Source organism: Lepidochelys kempii, chromosome 26 (genome assembly GCF_965140265.1).
Source record: "Lepidochelys kempii isolate rLepKem1 chromosome 26, rLepKem1.hap2, whole genome shotgun sequence".
NCBI lineage: Eukaryota > Metazoa > Chordata > Testudines > Cheloniidae > Lepidochelys > Lepidochelys kempii.
In genome coordinates, this window is record NC_133281.1 from 5,707,914 (window position 1) to 5,728,456 (window position 20,543).

Below are 20,543 nucleotides of genomic sequence, written 5' to 3' on the forward strand. Positions count from 1 at the left end.
AGCAGGGGACATTTCAGGCTGGGAGGTGGCCAGGAGATGCTGTCAAGAGGTCCCCTGGGAGCAATGTGAAAGAAAGCACTGGCCACAGGGAACTGCAGATCCCTGAACCTTCTCTCTCAGTTGGGGATAAAATGGAGAAGGGGTTCAAGGGAAAGCATGGTGTGCTGGAACTGGAGGGGCTATGTGTTGCCAGGGTGGAGAGTCAGAGATTAGTGGGAAGGAAATTCTGGGATTAAGGAGAGGAAATATTATGAGATTAGGGGAGGGGATGTGTGTGCCAGGACTGGGAGAGGAACTGTGGGATCAGGAAGGGGCTATTTTGGGATGAAAGGGAGAGGATGCTCAGGGAGGAGAGAGTATTATCAGGTTTGTAACACCCCCATTAGGTTGTGCATTCCTACACTCACACAGACACACACACACACACTCCATCCCTGGGGCTGGCACGTTCCATAGCACAGAGCTCATGGTTCAGAACAAAGGACGGCAGAAGTGTCACAGTGCGTTTATTTTCGGAAGCATTTCGGTAGAGCTTGTACACCTCGGTTATAAGTTGTATGCAGAGAGCATCCTGCTCTGGGGGGCTGAGGAGAGGGGCAGTGTGGCCGAGAGGGAAGCCACAGGCAGCTGGGAGCCCCCCCCCAGCTCCAGCCCCCACACAGCAGGGTCAGGCCGTCCCTGTCACCACTCCCCAGCAGATGGCGAAAGAACCTCAGGGCTGCTCCTCTCTCCAGCTGGAGAGCGAGGGGAACAGGAGGAACAATGCTGATGGGGTCACTGCACACTGACAGCAGGCTCCCCTGAGCCTGCTCCTGCTCCCAGTGGAGTCTGCAGGAGCTGTGCCACTTGCGCCAATGGGAGGAGGATCAGGGCCTGTAGGAGCTGCAGGGGAAGGCGGGTTTGAGACTGGGTCACTGCTGCTCAGGAGTAAATTGGTTAGGACAGGCAAGATGCCCTTATGCCTGAAGAGCTCAGGCTCATTCTCTGTTAGGGATAGGGGAACCCTCCTGAAGCCCTCACTTGCTGATCAGCCTTTCCCTTCTTTCTAGGTATCCCTACTGCAAAAGTAACAACCTGTCCTCCACCCGTCACAACCTGCAGGGTTTGAACCTGGAGCTATCAGTGCTAAAGGGATAATTCCTGCAGTGAGCAGCAATAGTAGGCTTTTATCTCCTGTGTGAAACCACACCCACAGGCAGGAGGCGGCGACACATAGCCCATCCTCAGCTCTTCCACGCTTTGCATGACCAAACTGCTGGGGGAAAGGAGGGATAAGTAGGGATAGAGGCCCAGATCCTCAAAGGTTTTTAGGTGCCTACCACCTATTGATTTCAATGGGAATTAGGCACCTACAGACTTTTGAGGACATGAGTCATAGAAACAAACGGCTAGAGATAGGGCTAGTCTGTGGATCGGCAATATGGATGAATAAACAGAGAGACGTAATGGGAAACAGATGCCTTCGCCTGGTTAGCCTCCCAGGAGATGAAGCACCAAAACCAACTACGAAAGTTCCTTTTCCCTGGTTCCGACCCACCAGAAAGCCCCCTGCCTTTGAGGTCTGCAGTTGCAAGAGGCCCAGAGACCCCAGAGGAGAGGGGGTTTGGAGCAGAACTTTCTGATGTTCCCCATATCTAGGCACCCTATGAGGAAGTGAGGAGGGGCAGGGTCTTATTTCCCCAATACACAAGCAGGATATCAGCAAACCGGGCACAGGGAACCAGTCCCCACTCCCTCTCTGATGATCAAAGGAAATAAGCATAGTATGAAGGGAGAGCTCCTCGCTGCACATCTTGTAGATGTGCAGGCTTTTCCCACATCTGGGAAATGATCGCCGTCTGAGCTGCTCTGTGCCTCCTACCAATGCCTGGGACATATAGAATCACAGAGCAAACTGGGACCTTTGCTCCAATCCCCGGTGATGCACTAGAGACAAAGGGGACATCGAGACACTACAGGTCTGATTCTTGTGGACACAACAGCCCCTTCGCGCCAACCTGGCCTCCACATGGGAGTCGATTAGTTACATGCTTTTTGGGCATGTGGTGTAAAGGGGCTCAGAGGTGAATGAGAATCAGCTTGGGGGCTGGAATTCTATCTCCCTGAGTAGAATACAGGGGACAATTGCTCCTATCACTGACACCGACGCGACTCCACCCTTTCAGTGGGGAACATACTAGTGAGACCGAGAGATGATTTGGGCCCTGTGGCCATTGGTTGATGTCATCTATAAACATCAAAGGCCAGGCAGAGCCAGCACTGGGATCACGCCAGGAGCTGGGTGGGCTGAAACTTGGTAGTTCAGGAAACCCTGGCTTCCTTCTCTTGTATGGGACGTGTGACTCCCTGGAGGAGTCTCTCCTGTCACTCCCTGTCGCTGTGGCTGTCAGCAATTCTGTTTAACTTGAGCCATGTGCGCACATGGCAAGCAAAAGCAGGCTAGAAATCCACACACTAGACAAACCAGAACAGGCATATTTCCCTTTAGCTGCTCATCCAGCCTGCCCTGAAAGATGCACTGGTGCTTACGCAGCAGGATTGTGCACTGGAGCAGATGCACTACATTTCTGCTCGGGGATTGTGCACCGGTGCATATGCACGGGGATGGTGTACTGGGCACGTCCACTAGAGCTGTGCACTCGCGCATGCTCTCTGACCCTCTCCACTGGCCCTGGATTTGTGCATGGGGATTGATGCGCCCAAGGCACATGGGCTCATGCACTAGACTTGATAGCTAGCATGCTGATAGCTCTTCCTGTCTGCAGATCACAAAGGAGGCTGAGCAACAGTATCTCCCTTTTACAGAAGGGGAAACTGAGGCATGGCAATTTATCCAAGGTCACACAGCAGCTCAGTGGAAAAGCCAAGCCTGGACTCCTGAGCCCCAGTCCCTTACACTAACCACTGGACAATGTTGCCCCCTGCAGCTTGACAGAGAGACGATGCCTGGAGGGAAGCAAAGCAGGTCACTGCAGTAAAGTGGGGGAGATACAAAGGGTGCCTCTATACTTCCATTAGCTCCCAGTGGGCCTTGGAAGGCAGCTCACTGAGGAAGCTGGGACAATCTGGGCTGATGTTGCCACTGGGCACACTTCCAAAGAGCCCTCTTGCAGGGCGGATGCAGGAGACAAAGGGGGTCAGGTGGTCTCAGGAGTGGTGCAGCCGCCCAGAGCAGCATCTCTACAGTCTGAACATGGGTGATGGCTACAGGAAGTGCGGCAGAGGCTGCAGGAAGAGTTTGGGAGAAGTCACGACAAGGGACTTTCTTCTTCCAGGCCCGATCCCCAGCGCTGTGTATGGGGACAGGAGCATGTGTGCAGAGGGAACTGCAGGGAGGGTTCGGGGTGACAGATACAGGGATGCATGCGTGTGTCGGTGGGTGGGAGAGGCAGCGTGATGTGGTGCACCGCCGATGCACCAAATCTGGGTTCGCCCATAAGAATGTGCACACGGGAGTAGCTGTGTGTGCGTGGAAAGTGCAGTAGTGAGAGTGGATGTGTACAGGCATGGATCTGAGGGTGTACATGGACGTGGGCGTCCATAAACGGCAGTATATGGGCATGGATATAAGACTCGATGCAGGGAGATGGATGTGAGGGTAAGGGGTGCAGGAACGTGTGTTTGTTCCTAATGGGGTGCACAGGGATTGCATGGACATATAAAGAGTGAGTGTAGATGCACATGGTATGGCTAGAAGACTGGGAAGGAGTGTACTTGGGGGTGTTGGAGTGGGCGCACGCTGAAGGCAGATGGGCAGGGATGCAATGTGTATGAGATGCTGGAGGGCATGTGGGTATGAGTTTATCTATGGAGGGATGACTGTGGTGAGGATACACTCATGAATATGAGTGTCTGGATGGAATGTGTGCTGGGTATGCATGTACTCATGGGTCTGTGTGAGTATGTATGTGTTCTGGACCTGTCCCTGGATATGGCTGTGGGGCAGCAATGGGCACAGACAGGAAGCGTTAGCCTGAGGAGATGCAGGGCACTGGAGTCCCCTGCTCCAGGGGTGTTGCAAGTGGAAGAACATTTTCTCTGCACAGTGTCTAGGCGTGAGGCAGGGAGCTGGGCAGGCGGCAGGGGCACCCCCTACAAGCTGAGGTCCACCACAACGTGTCTGTAGACCAGCGTGCTGCTCTTGAAGCTGGGGGCCAGCAGGACATCCATGTCCTCCAAGGGGACGTAGTGGAAGGCCCGGGGGGCTTGGATGGAGAGTTCCTGGAACTTGACAAACTTCTGCTTCTCCTCGTCCCAGAGGTAAACGTGGGTGAAGGAGAAGTCGCTGCCCAGCACCATGTACTGGCGCTGGGACACCAGGAAGGGCTGCATGACCATGGAGCCCCGTGAGGGCAGGGTCTGCAGCTCGGTGAAGCGCTGCCCCTCCCACTTGACCACCTTGGAGTCCCCGATGTAGCGGCTGAGGCACAGGTAATTGTCTTTCTTGAACTTGAAGTGCTTGACCAGCTGCACGTCCATCACCTCGGCCACCTCCCCCTGCTGCAAAAACTGCTTCTGGGCGCGGCTCCATTGGTAGATGACAGGGGCCTGGGAGCTGCTGGAGATGATGAGCCAGGGCTTGCCTTCGTTCTCCACGTATTCCACGTCGGTGTCACGGTGCCAGGGGTGCAGGGCCTGGTGGGAGTAGAAGCCATTCTGGTTCCAGCGGTAGAGGCTGGTGGAGCCGGCCTTGGAGCTGTCGGCGATGACGAAGTACCAGTCGCCGTCAATCTGGAAGGCCTCGATGTCATTGGGCTTGCGGATCTTCCTGCTATCCATGTCCTGGATCTTGATGAACTTGTCCACGTTGGTGTCCCACCGGTAGATGTAGGAGCCGCCGAAGAGTTGCGCCACCACCACATAGAGCTGCGACTGAGCCACGATGGGCTTGCAGTACACGGCCGAATGAGCTGCAAGGGGGCAAGAGTCAGAGTCAGCAGGGCAGGCCCTTGGCCCCCTGCTCCAGCATACACTGTGCCTGCATCAGACATGGTCTGCACCCAGAGCCCATTCTGGGCGGCCACAGAGATCCAGCCCAGATTCTCGTCCTCCCAGGCGATGCACCCAGAGCCCATGCCAGGTGGGCAGAGAAATCCAGTTCCAGCTCTTCATACCCAAAGTGAATTAGGCTGAGGGTTCCCTCTCCCTGTCAGGACTGAAGATATTTTTCACCTGTGTCCCTCACAGGCACATGTGCTCCCTGGAATGCGGGGAGAGGAGAAGAACCCGGACTGGATTTCGGTGCCCACCTGGAAGGATGACGTCCAGCTCTGGAGCAGCTTCCAGTAGCTAGTGGAGGAGAGTGTCCCAGGTGAGCAGCGTTAGCATACCTGCTTGCATACACACATACCCCATACCTCTGCCCGCACCTGCATAGTCATGGAAAATCCATACCCTCCCTTAGACTGAGCTTCCCAGGGAGGTGGTGGAATCCCCGTCACTGGAGGAATTTAAGAACAGGTTGGACAAACACCTGTCAGGGATGATCTAGGTTTACTTGGTCCTGCCGCAGTGCAAGGAGATGAATTAGATGTCCTGTTGAGGTCCCTTCCAGTCCTACACTTCTCTGATTCTATAACCACTCACATATACACCCACAGTGCACTTTCACATGTACACACAAACACTTGGAGACTCTCCCATATACGCATGCATGCACCCTGCTGTTGGCCTTCAATCTGAAGGGGGATCCAGGTTGCTTTGCTGTGACGGCGAGGATGCAGCTCCTGCAATCCGCACTCCCTGCCTCTGCCAAAGGGAGTGGGAAGAACCACCCGGCAATGCCAGGTGTTTCTGACCGTAAGCTCTGCACAGTAAACCCCTAGGGTAACTCACAGCTTCCCAGGAACCCGCCCTGAACCGCACCAGGGAGGCTAATGTGCCCTCTTACTAGCCCGCTGCCATGTGCCTCTTCATGGCTCAGGCAATGAGTGACTGATTGCAAGTGACCCTAAACCTCTGATAACAGGATCTTGCGGTTTCTCCTAGTGCTCACTATAATGGGACTTGTTGTCTCCCACCTCCGGCCCCACTCCTCCAGGGAAGTACATGGCCATGACAGAATGTCTGTCTGCATGGCTGGTCCTTACCAGGGATGCGGTCAAAGTCCCTTAGCTTGCGCTCCACATAGTCCCACTTGAGGATGGTGCAGCTGCTGGCACTGGGCTGGGCCAGTGCTACGTAGAGGTCGCTGCTGTAGACAAAGGGCTCAGCTGACACCGACTGGAATGGCAGGACCTGGTGCACCACAAAGTCTGGGAGGGAAGGTGCAATAGGTGAAGATGTGGCAGCAGTGGGGACCCCCGTCACACCACACAGCCCACTGCTCCCTGGCCATGGCAGCATGACCAACGGCTTTGCTTTTCAACCATGCCCATGGAAAGTGGCCCCGTATCCACTCTCCCTTGCCTCCAGCCGTGCCTAGTGAAGCAGTGAGAGCAGCAGCCACTCCTACCTGTCGTGATGCAGTCAAAGTCCTTGAGGGCCAGGTCCCGAATCTTCTGCCCTTGGAAGCGGACAGGGCTGCTGCAGAAGGTGGCAGGCACCGTGGCATTGGTCCTCTCCACCCATTCCACCAGCCACTTGATTTTGCAGTCGCAGATCAAAGCGTTGCCCCGGAGGTCCCTGAGGGTGGTGGAGGGTTTACAATGGAGCACTGGTCACATGAGCAATGGAACCCCACTACCGCCCCTCCATCACCCCCCAGCTACAGACAAGGCTGGGAACCCCAAAGCATGTGTTTACAGTCTGGGCCTGGACAAGGAAATGGTTCCAGCTCTGGGGGAGCTCGTCTCAACCCTGGTGTGTGGGTGGGGAGCACATTTAGTCCCTTGTGCCTTGTTAAAGAGACCCATCCCTCTGTTCTCCCACCTGTGCTCTGAGCCCATAGAGCCCAAAGGTGTGTGTGGATATTGACGCCCTCCAGCCCCAAAGAGAAGGCTAGGGAGCTGGGCGCTGGATCTGCAGGCCAGGAGGGGTGGGGTGAAGGCACTGGGGTAGGCAGGAGAATGGGGAGGCAGGTTGGGCTGCTGCGAGGACCTTGGCCCAGCCCAGGATCAAGATTCCTGGGCTCTGATATCCTGCTCGTTGGCTCTACACAGCATGGGACAGCGTCTCCCTCAATAACAGGCCCCAAGTGGTGGCAGGAGGCCTGGGCTGGGCCTTACAGGTCACTGAGGATGTCCAGGGATGTGAAGATATCTCTGGGCAGCGTCTGCAGGTTGTTGTTGGCCAAAGATCTGAGAGAGAGAGAGAGAGAGAGAGAGAGAGAGAGAGAGAGAGAGAGAGAGAGAGAGAGAGAGAGACTTATTGCCAGGAAAAATGGCACCTCCTTCTGAACGGACCCTGGGCAGAAGCTCTGGCCTGGAAGCCACCACTGTGTCCATAGTGGCAACTCCCTACCCCACGGCTCTGGCATTTTTTGATAGGTGGAGATACCACCCAAAAAGTCAGAGAGACAGGGCTGTCTGCTCATTGCGAAACTCACAAATAGATGGTCCTGTTGTACTACTCTGTCAGGCATGCCATCCCCACAGGCACGTGTCCGGCATGCCAAGCGGATCATACCCACAAGCTCTGTGGCACACATTATACCCACAGCATGTGTGAGGTGTGCTGTACTCACAAGTGCCTGTGAGGTGTGGCATGCCCATGGGAATGCCATATCCACAGGTGCGTGCTAGGTGCACTCTACCCATAGGCTCATGCAAAGTGTGCCATGTCCACCGGCACGGGTCATACTCACAGATGTGTCAGGGACTTCAGCCCTCGGAAGGTGAATTTCGACAGAGAGCGGATGTCATTGTTCTCAATGAACCTGCGGTGACAAACGGGGACACAGGTCATGCCCTCTGCTCCCTGAGAGGTGGTGCTGCCAAGCAGCCCCAGGGACTGAGCTCCCCTCTCTCCTGGGGTGGCCATTTCAGATGGGAGGGGAGCATCCACCCCCCTCAACCCTAATCAGAGGTGGCACCTTCCCTGCAACCCCCCTCCAAGACCTTCTCCTCCCAATTCCCACCATCGCCTCCCTCCAGCCGACCCCAGTGCGAAGGAGAGGCGCACGTACAGGTACTGCAGGTGGGAGAGGCCGGTGAAGGCATCGTCCCCAATCAGCATAAACTTGTTGGAGTTCAGTAATCTGCAAAGAGAAAGGCGAGACATCAGCTCCGGGGGCCGCCATCTCCAGCACAGCTGGGCTGCACTGGGGGTGCTAGGCTGAGAATACCACAGACTGGAACCCCTCCCCTCTGCTGCGGGTGCACCGAGAAGGCAGAGGTCTGGACGCAGGCTGTGAGTTCAAATGCTACCTGCTGCAGCTCAGCTGTGGTCAGGGGTTAACCTCCGATGTCGCGGGGGAGGCCTTCCCATTGCACGGGGCTGGAGTGCCTCCGTGTAGGATGATGGGGGAGCAGAGTCCTCCCTCGTGCCTGTGGTTTGTCCCAGAGAGAGGGGATAACGGGGAAGTCTTCTCTGCCCATCTGTATCTCCCATGACCTCACCATTCAGCCACCTAGATCAGGCATGCCCAGCTTTGGGGGAGATCAAACATTACAGCTCCAAGGCCGCCCCAGAGAGACTCTGCCGAGCCTTTACCAGCCCATGCTGACACACAGGGCATGGGAAGGCCTGTGTCCCCATCCTTGGGGACTGCCCTGGCAATAACAAGCCCCCATCCCAATGAGAGACCCAGAGACGTACAGGAACTGCAGGAGGGGGATGTGAGCGAAGGCTGCTGCTTTGATTTCAGTAAAGGCCGCGTTCACCATGGTCCTGCGGAGAAGGAAAGGAGGAGAGAAAAGCTCAGGACCATTCCAGGAAGATGGGGTGTTTAGCACTCAGAAAAGTGACAGCAGCATAGTGTGGGTTGGAGCTAGGCAGACAGCAGTGTGCAGAGCCCGTCGGGACTTTTCAGGGAAATTTGTTTTTTGCGGGGAAATGTCTGTTCACAGAAACCAAAGCTGCCCGCAGGGAAGGACGGTTGGTTTCTACAAGTTTCCCCGTTTCTGAACAAATTTGAAAACACATTTTAAATTGCCAAGGCCTCGGCTTTTTGACATTTTCCAAATGAAAAAAAAAAAAGGTTTGTTGTTCAGGTCAAAATGAATTTGTTTCAAAATTTTAGTGCATGGTAAAAGAAACGTTTTTTTAAAAAGGTCGAAATTGAAACGATGCATTTCCCTAGACGCAATTTGAAATTTTCTACCGATCTTTGGTTTGCAAACATTTTCAAGATTTCAACTTTTGGTCCTGATTCAAGATGGGGAAAATGTAGAAATCTTGAAAATCCTCGCAGGTAAGGACAAGCATTTCCTGCCCAGTTCAACTGGTATGTGCTGCGTAAGCATCTCTGCGTCTCGTGTTGCTCTGCCAATGCCTCTCAGTGCTGGCCCACAGCCGCCCTGCTCTCCCACCCGGGGCCTGCCACAGCTCTGCCAACACTCCTCAGTGCTGATCTGCAGTCTCCTGTTATCCTAGTCCTAGCTTGGCATTCTCCAGATACTGCTCTTGAATCCAGGCACGGCCTTTCCAGGGGGAGGTTTATATCTGCCCTCTGCTCTCCAGATGGAGGAGGTATATTTAAAGAGCTCTCTCTCTCTTTTGCTGTAATTACGGCCTGAAGGTCCAGGGAGCCTTGGGACCCCTTAGCCAGTCGATAGGGCCATGCTTCGGCAAAGGGAGCCTGCCTGCCTCCTGCTGCAGAGAGCTGGTCTGCCTGGGACAGGTCCAACAAGTGCAGTCTGATTGGAAATAAACCAACGGAGGCAGGGGCAGAATTGCTAATACAATGCAGGACCCGCAGCATGGAGCAGGTGCTCCTCATTTGCATCATCCCATTCTCCCACTCCCCAGCACCCTGGCAAGGACGATGGACTGCAGCAGAGCCAGCGTGTGCAGGAAGGAAGAGTGCTCCTGCAGACAATTAAAGAATGAAGTCAGCAGGCCTCCCACCCTGGGCTCTAGGGTTTGAGGGGGTCAAGCCAAGGACAAGGGACCTAGGATGGGCAGAAATGGGGTATACTTCAGGGCTTCAGACAATCTCTATTAGAGACCAGGATGGGAGTTATCCAGGGGGTGGGAGGCAGATTATCTCCCATCTGCTATTGTGCTGGTGCTGGCCTCTCTCAGAGACAGGATACTGGGCTAGATGGCCCTCGGGTCTGATCCAGTCTGGCAGCTCCTGTGTTCCTATGGAATTTCTCAGGCCCCACCAGGGACATAGCCAGGGGAAGCATGCAGTGCACACACACAGCAGACAAAAAGGGGACTCTCTCTCACATGCACACGCTCTAAAATCAGACATATACACACACACACGCACGCAAACGACACACAGCAGATGCACACCCCAGAGAAAAAATGCAGGGGCACCAGACACACACACATATCAAGCACACGCGCACACTTTCCCCACACACCCTGGCAATCTACAAAGGGTCAGTTCCAGTATGTCACTGCGGAGATACAGCCGTGACAGGCGCATGAGATTAGATCAAACCATTCCTTTTCCTTCCCTGCTCTCACCCCAGCCAGGTCAGGAGGAACCCGCAGGCAGAGTTAGGAGCTTTTCGAGGTCAATGAGAGGTGGCATGGTGCCACGCCAAAGGAGGCAGTCAGGACTTATTGTAGGTCTGGATCAGCTGTGACAAACAGTGGAAAGGAAAGGGCTGCCTATTTCTGGGCTGAGGAGCTACCCAGGAGGTGGCAACACACTAGGGTGACCAGAAACCAAATGTGAAAAATCAGGACGGGGGTGGGGGGTAAGAGGAGCCTATATAAGAAAAAGACCCCAAAATCAGGGCTGTCCCTATAAAATCAGGACATCTGGTCACCCTACAACACACGGATGGATGAAAGAGTGTTCATGTACCGCTCTCCCCCCCCCCCCCCCACACACACACTTACTGCACTTGCACCAACATGCACTACTTTTCATACACCTAGCTTTCATTCTCACACACACACACACTTCCATACACAAACATGCTCATTTACAAACATAATGCATTTCCACAACACACCCTTCCCCCACATGATCAACAACATGCTCACGCAAGCTTACACTGAAGCACACCCAGACACATAACATGATCAGAAAGAAAAATACACCCAAGAGGTATAGACACCCAGCATGGTCATGCAGACATGCATATGTTTACATGCACACATGCATGATTTTCTCATACAAATAAGCAGCTCCAGCATACATACACGATAACCTGCATGCCCACAGAGGGGTATTATGGAACACACATTATACATTTGTGCACACATATACCCCATGGATTCACACACACACCATCTCTCTCGGTGTTAGCGAACCCACAACAACCCCATTCCGATGTAACCCCAAGGAATATGCTGCCTTCTGGGAACCCTCCAATAGCAACAAGGGCCCTCAGCCTTTTAGTCTAAAGCTCAATCAACCCCAGGGATTCCCCACCTCCATCTCCCTCAACCCCAACCCCAATGCTTCCAGACATTCCCTCAGCCCACCTACCTCCCCCACCATATCCCTATCCCTCATCCCAGTGATCACGCCCTCCTGCTCTGCTGATACTCACAGGGAAATGACCTCCGTGGGCAGGTTCCTGGGGACAGCTTTGGAGTCAATGCAGAAGGCAGTGTCCCTGGTGCAGGAGCAGCTCTGGGGACACGGGGGCAGCTTGGGGGCTCGCTTGGAGCCTGCAGGCAGCCAGAGGTAGGCCAGGCTGATCAGGAGGAAGGCAAGGACTTGCCCCCTCTGCATCACTTTCCCTGGCTGCAGCTCAGCCATCTCCCTGGCCTGTCCTCCGTCCCCTCCAGAAGAATCCCCCCGTAGACTGTTGCTTCAGCTCTGCTATGTAATCCTCCCTCCTCTCCTGGCTTTGCTCTCAAGCCCAGGAGCTGCAGTGAAGAGCTGAAGCAATCCTGGGAGTGAGGATGCCACAGTCCATCATGCTTCTCTGCAGAGCACCACACTCAACTGCTGGGGTGGGGGGAGCAGGAGTGCTTTGCTGCTGAATGATTCGTCAAAGTGATAGCACGGCTGGGGTTGCCTGTGGTGCATGGGGAGTGTGGGAGTGTGCCACGTGCAATAGTATGTGTGCATGTGCATACTGCATGCACTAGTGTGTTTGCAGATGTGAGTGTGTGTATGTACCGCATGTAACAGTGTGTATGTGTGTCTCTCTCTCCAGATATGACTTCCGCATGCGTGTTTGTGTGTCTCTCTGCGTGTGCATGTGAATGTTTGTAGTGTGCATGCAAATGCGGTGTGTATACAAATATCTGACGGTGTGTGTACTTTGTATGTGCAGGGCTGTGCACGATGGAGCATGTATGGGTTGTGAACGGCTCTGACCAGGCTCTTATGTGCCTGAGAGTTTGTGTGTGCTTTTGTGACTGCATGAGCCTGTGTGCGCCTGGGTTGTGTATGTTCTATGTGCGCTTGTGTGTTTGTTTATGTGTGTGTATGAAAATGGGTGCACATGCAGGCATGAGTGTGTGAATATGTACATGTGGGTCAGTGTACTTGGGTGGGTGAACAGGTGTGCACATGGAAGTGTGTGCACCTGAGTGCTCTTGTGTGTATCCCGAGACCATGGTTAGTTGAAGCACAGACTCTTCCATTGGCTTCTGGCCCTTGCTGACCCACCCTCCCCATCACATTCATTCCTGCCAGCTCACAAAGACCTTCACCTGCAGCAGGATCCTCCTACCTGAAACAGGGGCCTCAGCTTTGTCCTCCCTGCCTGCTCATTTCCTTCCGATCTCTCTGCCCTGTGCCCCTAAGTTTGCAGCATTCTACCGATGTCACCGATTCCCTCCCCCATCAACTCCTGCCACCCCCCCCATACACTCCCCAACCCCCTCCCATCTGACATGTCCTTGCTGAGCTCTCTTAGATAATTTATGAATGACTTGTGAGGCACAAGCCAACCAGTGGCTACCGTTCCAGGCACAGCCTTCTCCTGGCTAACAATGAGAGGGGATGGCTCTAAAGAGGGCATTCTTACTTTCCGCAGCTGGGCCTGAGGCCATATCACTGACAACAAACAAACAAGGGTCCCGGGGCCCAGTGGAGGCAGGGCAAGGGGAGAAGTGATTGTCAAGTCATGGGGTTGTCACTGAGCTCCCACGGGGCAGGAGAGGGGAGACGGCAAAGGGAGGGACATGGCCAGAAGCTATGGAGTGAGGGGATGGGTGGATCTGGGGCAGGACACATTATGGCAGCCCAGCTCCCCTTCACTGGAAGGGGCCTCATCGCTCCATCTGTACTTTCTCCAGGAAGCAGGGCAGTAAGCTGGGGGCAATCCTTAAGCTCAAGGTGCACCTGATAGCCTGAGGGCAAGAAAAATACAAGGACAGCTCTTTCTGCTGAGGGCTGGGCCAGCACTTCCAGTGCAAAACCAGCACAAAGGACCAACCTCCTGTGCAGGCTCCAAGGCCTCAGGCGGGGAAGCTGGGGACCTAATAGCTGTGTACCATTGCCAGTCCTCTTATGGTCTGTCACAAGGGCTCTGCAATCAGCTGCAGACAGGGTCAGGCTGAACAGCTGTCAGGCCATGGTTAACTGCAGAACAACTGTAAGGTCAGATCCGCCTGGAGCAGGGTCAGAGGTTAGCTGTCAAACAGCAGAGAGATCCAAATTCACTTGGGACCAGCTGGTGTGTTAGGAAGTGCCTGCATTCATTCAGTGAGCAGTAGAAATCAGCTCATCTCTGCCCAGCTGCAGTCCTGCAAACTTCTCCTGTCAAAGGTCCCACCCCTATTAGTACAAGGTCCCTTACCCTGGAGGCTGTCCACAGCTGCAATTATTTAGATCCAGGTTTGAGACCAGATTTTGAAGTCCTCAGTGTCAGGAGAGAGGGTGGCTCAGAGCTCTGGTTTGGGTCTGTCTCTAATTGCAACATGTGGAAGCAAAAATGATGGGACGAGACACCTAGAGAGAACACTCCAGTATTTGAGGGATCAGACCCCATGACCCGTTCAGAACACTGGACAGAATGTGACTGACCCATGGCCCCTCCCCAAAGGCTGCTGGCTTCCCACACTCTGATAAAGGGCCTGGGCACTCATGACTAGTGCTCTTGTGGGAGGCCTTTGATTTTTGGTTTTTGCTTTGAACATCTGAAGCACCATCAGGTGCTAGAGGAGCTAAGAGTCTTGGGGCACTGAGCCAAGCCTGGCCACGGCCATATCGATGGTCCAGATCCTCCAGCCTGAAGGGCAGCACTAGCTCCTCAGAGCTGGATGACTTTGGCCTCAGAACCCCTGTAGTTGCAGCTCTTGGGTGCTAAGAGGCCCATGTGCCCAGAGACAAGTGTCCTTGGAGACTCTCGATGGACACGGTCCCAGGGGTTTATCAGAAACCGGGCTCTGAAGGGCTCCAGGGAAACAGGTTCACAAACAAAAATGAAGTGAACACACGGCTTGTGGCCAGAAGGGCCTGGGGAACTCCAGCGTGGCCTCCCCTTGCCCTCCGCCCCTCCACTATCTCAGGGTCCCCTATATAAGCCCCTCTCCAGTCACGGAGCCTCCAAGGGCTGTTTTATCGCTGGAGGAGCACTACAGGGACGGCCAGGGTCTGCAGAACAAGAAACAAGATGGATGTTAGCAGCAAGGAGGCTCTGATAGAGGCCCCTCCGGTATGGCAATGAACAGAGGATAGATAGTTTTGTTCTGTGTTTGTACAGCGTCTAGCACAATAGGGTCCTGGGCCATGACTGGCGCTCCTAAGTGGTACAGGAATACATATAATAAAGGGCGGTCCTTTCCCTCCAGCATACCCACATCAGCTCTTCTTGCTGTTAATGTTCTTTTCTGTTCCCACAGGACTACTCTCCTGTCGCCAGGATCCCCTGCCTCTCCCCTCACCTCAAGAGACTCTTGATCATCGTGGTGGTGGTTGTGATCATAGTCTTGGTTGTGCTGGGTTTCCTCCTGATGGGATTGCACATATCTGAGAAGCACACGGAAACTGTAAGTACAGAGTTAAAAACCCGGGGGCGATGGTTCAGAGGGGCAAGTCCAGCTGTGTGCCAGTGCAGAGGGGACAGGGGCACGTTGAGGCTGCTGCAGCCATGCCCAGGAGCACAAGGAAGCAGATGCAGCCAGGCAAAGTGAGCTGCTACAGCATGGAACTCAAGCAGACGGGGAAATGAACCTCTGCACCAGTGCTAAGAGGCAGAAGCGGCCAGGTAAAGAGGCTGCTCCAGCACACAAGGGCAGCAGGAAAAGTGGAGCTGTGGACAAGCACAGAGGGCAGCTGGAACCACAGACAGCTGCCAAGGAGACTGGGACACTAGAGGAATAGGGCTCTATTATCAGGGCCAGCCAAGAAATGAAAGACTTCAGCAAAATTTCAGTGAGTACCTTGAAATAGGAACAGCCCAGGGCTCTGATTTACTAATGTCTCTGCCTGCACTGAGTCAGCAAGCAGGAAGGGAGTGCTGCTGGGAAAGAGGGCACTTCTTCAGGGTATAGGCAATGAATGGCTGATGCATTGCATCTTCTGCTTTGGCCCACCCAGCCTCCTGCACTGGGCACGCCGCACTCTGTGGGTTTCCTTGCCTTCTAGGTTTTGCGAATGACTATCCAGGGCCTGGATGGGGAAGGGTCCCCGCAACAGCTCTCCATGAGTGGGAAAGAAAGGACAGGGACTTTCCACATCAAGGCAGGGATCAATTCTTCAGCCACTGTTGTGTACGACTACCCCCACGTAAGTAGGGCACGCTTGTTTTGCTAGGCTTGGGGGAGCCTCTTCCAAACAGGGGGCCACCAGGGCAAAGCTGGCTAGAGCTACAGGGAACTTTCATTGCTATACCCATAGCTCAGACTGGGTGAGACCTGGCCGGTTGGACTAGAGCAGGTTAAATTCCTGGAGTCTCTACCACTCTCTTGATTAGAGGTAGAGGAGCCAGTGATAATTTCAGCCTGGCCCACATAACTGTCCCAGAAGCAGGCTGAGCCAAGCCAGCGTTATGTACCCTGAGACAAGCTCAAACCAAACCCCAGATCTGAACACACCCAAGATTTCAGGTGTTCAAAATCCTACCCCCAGACCTGGATTGTGTGGCTTGGGCCCAGCATTATGCTAATGTCACACCTGGCTGTGAACTAACCACACTGACATCACTTCCTGGTTGCTAGTAAGCAAAGAAAAGCGGGTCCCAGGGGAAGTAAAGAGAGAGAAAAACACTCAAGTGTTAATGCAAGCAATAGAAAGTGAGTGAATAAGCACCAAGGTGGGGACAGTGAAGGAAGATGGATGGGGCACTGTCCCCACTGGCCAAAGTGAGAGGGAAGGTGGTGGGGGAGAGTGAAGGGGAGACAAGCAAAATAAGAAGGTGGGTCTGAGTTTGCAAAGCCTTTGCTTTGATCTTGCAAAACCAAGCCCAAGGAGGTTTGGATCCAGTTCCTACCTACACAACCCCCACATTTTGGATAGAGCTTGCAGACACGGCACCGATCCTGGCCCATCTCGATCTGATGGCTTTACAGTCTCAAAGGGAAAGGCCATGGAGGGTATAAGGGGCTCCTGGGCTGAGTGCCATGTTCAGCAGAGAAGAGGAGGATGGAGAGGGGTGACAATGGTGGAAGCAGAAGGGGCTGTGCAGTTTGAGAGGGTGATTCGGCTCCTGTGAATACAACATGGGGAGCTGCCACGATGGGAAGCCAGGGCTAAAAGTCACCCTGTGCTCTGTCTGCAAACAGCTGCTGATCTGCTACAAATCCTGGCAAGGCCGAGCCTGCTACATCACCAAGATGGACAAGGAGAACATTCAGGGCCTGGATACCATTGCCAAGGCGTTCCAGCATCTCCAGGTGAGCAGCTGGGAATGCACAGTCAGTGTGAGCTATGCCAGGTACAAAGGTGGGCACAGGAGTGCAGGGAAAAAGGGCACTTGGGAGTGAGAAACTTGTGAAAGATTAAAACACTGCAGAAGCTGGAGGCTGTTCTCTGAGTCCCTGAAAGACAGCTGGCTGCAGCCAGAGTGCACCAGCCTGGGTGTACGCAGTTTGAGCTCCCATTGAAGTCAGTAGGTGCTTAATATGGCACCCTCTCCCGTGAAGCCTGAATTTGGGTCTCAGAGCCAAACTTAAAAATGAAGCAACCAGTGAGTATTTGCCTGCACAGAGCAGGCAGAGGCTACAGTGACTTCGTCTGTGTGCCACCAGCGACTGCACTGTTAATTCCCCTCGGTGGGTGTTTGCAGGATCACCACCGCTCCATTCTGGGGAAAATGGGCTCAGGCCAGCACAGGAGCAATTGCTCCATGCCTCATTCAGTGCATACAACTATAAGGGGGTGCAAAGAATGAATTGCTCTTAACAAATGGCTTCCAGCCAAGGCTCTCCATAGTAATGGAATCACATGCACACAGAGTGAGGTGTAGCGCAAGTCAGCGGTGGACTCCTTTTACTCGGGGTACTGTGGAGGCACAGGAAGAGAAAGTGACCTCCCCGAGGTCGCCTGCTGACGCAGTGGCAGAACTGGGCACAGAACCCAGGAGTCCTGGCCCCAAACCCCCACGCTCTCATTGCTAGAAGACGCTGCCTCTCTTGTGCCAGCTCGATCAATGTATTGGCAAGGTAGGATAATCTAATACTTGGGTGAGGAGAGCGTTACTAGTGCAGGAGGGTAGTGGTGGATGGTTTGGACGTCCTCCCACAGCACAGGACACTTCCACAGCTGTTCGGAAGCACTGAGAGCTTAGTTTCCAGAGCAGGGAAAAAATGACACCGTGAGCACATCCTGTTACGATTAGCACCTGATGGTGTCCAAGGATGGTGAACTCCTAGGCCCCCAGCCTGGGCTATAAATCACAATTCCTGTAACGGTGTGGGGGGGTGGTGCACATCTAATTATATTATTTCCTGTCCTAGCTCGAACAGGGTGAAGAGATGGAGGAAGGGGGGTCCCCTGTGCCCCAGGCCAATCGCTCCATCCTGGGCACTACAGTTAACATCCTCTGCAGCAACGTTCCCATCTACTGGGCTTAGCAAGGGCTCAGGTGGGTGAGCAGCTGGGTATTGGAAGGGGAGCTGGGTTTACTCAGTGACTGCCTTAATCAGAACTGCCTCCAGCAACCCTCTCTCTCTCTCTCACACACACACACAGTAGCAAAAGCCCTTTGCCAGAGGATTCCCCCTCCTCCCCGCCACGCACCCAGAGTTGCAAAAGCAACAAGCCCTTTGCCAGAGACCAATCAAACCCCTTCCCAACCATCAAATCATCACCAGGCTCCGGACAATCAGGATGCAGAAGAAATGCCTCCATCTGGCTGGTGAGAAGACAAGACTTCTACCCACTCTGCACAGAGAAACCAGAATGCAACAGTCAGCAGGAGGCCATTGCAGTCTCTCATGGACTCATTAGCGGCATCGCTGCAGAGTTTTACGTGGCACGGGTGGAATCAGGCTTGAGAACCCAAGGGACTATGTGTGCACGTAGGGGATGGCCTCCTCTTGGCCCTTTCGCTTGCAGCCTTGGCTGGGAAGGTGGCTGAGGGAAAGGCCTTGCTTTGGTGCCTGGGTTGGGAGGTGTCTAAAATATAACAAAAGCCAAAGGGTAGCCTTGTAGTTCAGGCACTGGGCTGGAACTCAGGAGAGCTGGGGTCACTTCCCTGCTCTGCCACAGATTCCCCATGTGACCCTGGACAAGTCACATGGGGCCAGGTTTTTAAAGGTGTCTAAGCCTCTAACTCTCATTGTCCAATCCCTTAAAAATCTGGCCCTTACTCTCTCTCTGCCTCAGTTCTCCCATCTGTGAAATGGGGATAATGACACTTCCTCTGGCTGTCCTATCTATTTAGACTGTGAGCTCCTTGGGGCACAGACCTCAGCACATGTAGGTACAGCACCTAGCACAATGCAGCACCCGACCTCAACTGGGACCTTGGGCACTACCATAGTGCAAATAATAAATAGTGAGAGAGAAAACCAACAAGGATACCTGGCCACAGGTGGCTTTCTCTGTATGGATTTCTCATGCTCCTCCATTTATCTTACAGGGCCCTGTGCAGTCTGAGCTCCGCATCCCGGCAGTCACTTCCCAGTGAGATGGGCATGGCGCCCTTGTATCCACAGCACTGGGGCTTCTCTCCTACAATGATGACTACGTTCCATGTGCAATCACCGCACATCTGAGCCTAGGCTCAGGCCGTGGGCCAGCGGGTGGGTGGCTGCATGATCTCCAGCCATTGCAAAGCTTTTGTTCTGTTGCCATTCAAAGCAGCTGGGAATTTTCAGGTGGCACTTGCAATAAAACGAGAGTTTCATTTATGAGTTTATGCTTCTGTCTGAAGAGTAAAATCTCCATAGGACCAACATGCTGCTGTTTCCTTTATTCTCTTCTTAGAGAGATTTGTCTTTTCCCTTCTGGATTCTGCCATATGGTATTGATTTAATCAAAACTGCTCAGGGCCTTGTTTATACCCAGGGCCAGAACATGTGAACGGGCGCTCACCCAATAGGATTTAAAGGTTGGTATATTCACGCATGTTGAGAGGCAGTGATGTCTAGTGGATAGAACACTGGACTGGGAGTCAGGAGACCTGCCTTCTATTCCCAGCTCTTGACCTGCTATCTGACTGTGGGCAAGTGACTGCCAGTGCACCTCCTAAGGGGGCTAAAGTAGGACATCAGTAGTGCCTGGACCTTGCAGTGGCCCCTCTGCACAAGCTGAATGTCCCTTGCCATGCATGATCACTCAGCAGATTTCAGTGCAGCTAGGACACAGATAATGCATCCAGTTATTACATCGATCCTGGAGCTGGATTTGTAAACAGGCTGGGAGATGTGCAGCATTACCTTTGGGATTTAGACACACAATTCCCCATGAAACAAATGGAAAACCCCAGCCCTGTTGTTATCCCCAGTTAGGGGTGAGAAAATCTCATACTGCATGGGATAAGCAGCTTGCTGTAGGGGAGAAGGAAGAAATGCAAATATGTACACACACACACACAGTTGCACATTTGGTCAGGTGACCTATCGAGGGGTTGCTTCTTCTGTAGCATCCACTGCTGACCACTGTCAGGAACAAGACACTGGCCTTGGTGGGTCTGTGGACAGATCCACTCAGGTGACTCCTGTGTTCCTGTACTTCTAGCCTCTGTCTGTTACATCAGGCTCTTTATGCAGCATCAAGGGGGCCTGATGCTGGTACAGGACTCTTAGGTTGCAGAGTTGGGAAGATGGGGATCATCATGCAGCCCAGCAGCTGCCAGAACCACAAACAAAACCTACCCTGCAAGCTGAGTAGGTTGTGAACAGGATGGGTCACAACGCATGGGAAGCTCTCCCTGGCTCATGGCTTGTCCTTGAGGCCTTTATGGCACGGCCAGGTGAACCCATCTCCTCCCCTGCAGACAGCTCCACCAGTTCCCCATTAATTACAGAATCCAGTTTTAAATGTTTCACCTCACCATGCTTTCCAGTCCCTCCAGGAGGTGGAGGGATGTCAGTGTGCATCTGTACAGGAGAGTGTTGGTGATATGTGTCTTGTGTGTGTCTGTATCTGAGCACATATGTCCCAGTGTTCGTGTGTGTTTCCATAC

The 20,543-nt window shown here is 53.7% G+C and overlaps 2 protein-coding genes across 4 annotated transcripts; one reads left to right on the forward strand and one right to left on the reverse strand.

Annotated features, from left to right (window-relative positions):
* Window positions 1-486: 486 nt before the first annotated feature.
* On the reverse strand, window positions 487-12,755 carry LGI3 (leucine rich repeat LGI family member 3). Of its 3 annotated transcripts, none has more exons than XM_073325134.1 (8): window positions 12,699-12,755; window positions 8,698-8,769; window positions 8,066-8,137; window positions 7,745-7,816; window positions 7,167-7,238; window positions 6,455-6,624; window positions 6,090-6,254; window positions 487-4,910 (listed from the first exon to the last, which is right to left on the reverse strand). In XM_073325134.1, exons 2-8 carry the CDS (start codon window positions 8,763-8,765, stop codon window positions 4,093-4,095), a joined length of 1,437 nt encoding a protein of 478 aa, XP_073181235.1. In that variant the 5' UTR covers window positions 8,766-8,769; window positions 12,699-12,755; the 3' UTR covers window positions 487-4,092. The 3 variants fall into 3 exon arrangements, with proteins under 3 accessions (XP_073181235.1, XP_073181233.1, XP_073181234.1); XM_073325132.1 differs by lacking the exon at window positions 12,699-12,755 and adding an exon at window positions 11,562-11,948; XM_073325133.1 differs by lacking the exons at window positions 8,698-8,769; window positions 12,699-12,755 and adding an exon at window positions 11,562-11,948.
* A 1,830-nt stretch (window positions 12,756-14,585) lies between these two features.
* On the forward strand, window positions 14,586-19,068 carry LOC140903606 (surfactant protein C-like). Its single transcript, XM_073325135.1, has 6 exons — window positions 14,586-14,627; window positions 14,815-14,961; window positions 15,560-15,700; window positions 16,696-16,806; window positions 17,869-17,996; window positions 18,996-19,068. Exons 1-5 carry the CDS (start codon window positions 14,586-14,588, stop codon window positions 17,983-17,985), a joined length of 558 nt encoding a protein of 185 aa, XP_073181236.1. The 3' UTR covers window positions 17,986-17,996; window positions 18,996-19,068.
* The last annotated feature ends 1,475 nt before the right edge of the window (window positions 19,069-20,543 follow it).

Coding starts and splice junctions, on each gene's coding strand:
- LOC140903606 (XM_073325135.1), top strand. CDS start 14,586: ATGGATGTTAGCAGCAAGGAGGCTCTGATAGAGGCCCCTCCG. Junction 14,628..14,814: donor CTCTGATAGAGGCCCCTCCG/GTATGGCAATGA, acceptor CTGTTCCCACAG/GACTACTCTCCTGTCGCCAG. Junction 16,807..17,868: donor AGGCGTTCCAGCATCTCCAG/GTGAGCAGCTGG, acceptor TTCCTGTCCTAG/CTCGAACAGGGTGAAGAGAT.
- LGI3 (XM_073325132.1), bottom strand. CDS start 11,773: ATGGCTGAGCTGCAGCCAGGGAAAGTGATGCAGAGGGGGCAAGTCCTT. Junction 8,138..8,697: donor ATCCCCCTCCTGCAGTTCCT/GTACGTCTCTGG, acceptor TTCTCTTTGCAG/ATTACTGAACTCCAACAAGT. Junction 6,625..7,166: donor CTGGACATCCTCAGTGACCT/GTAAGGCCCAGC, acceptor CACCACCCTCAG/GGACCTCCGGGGCAACGCTT.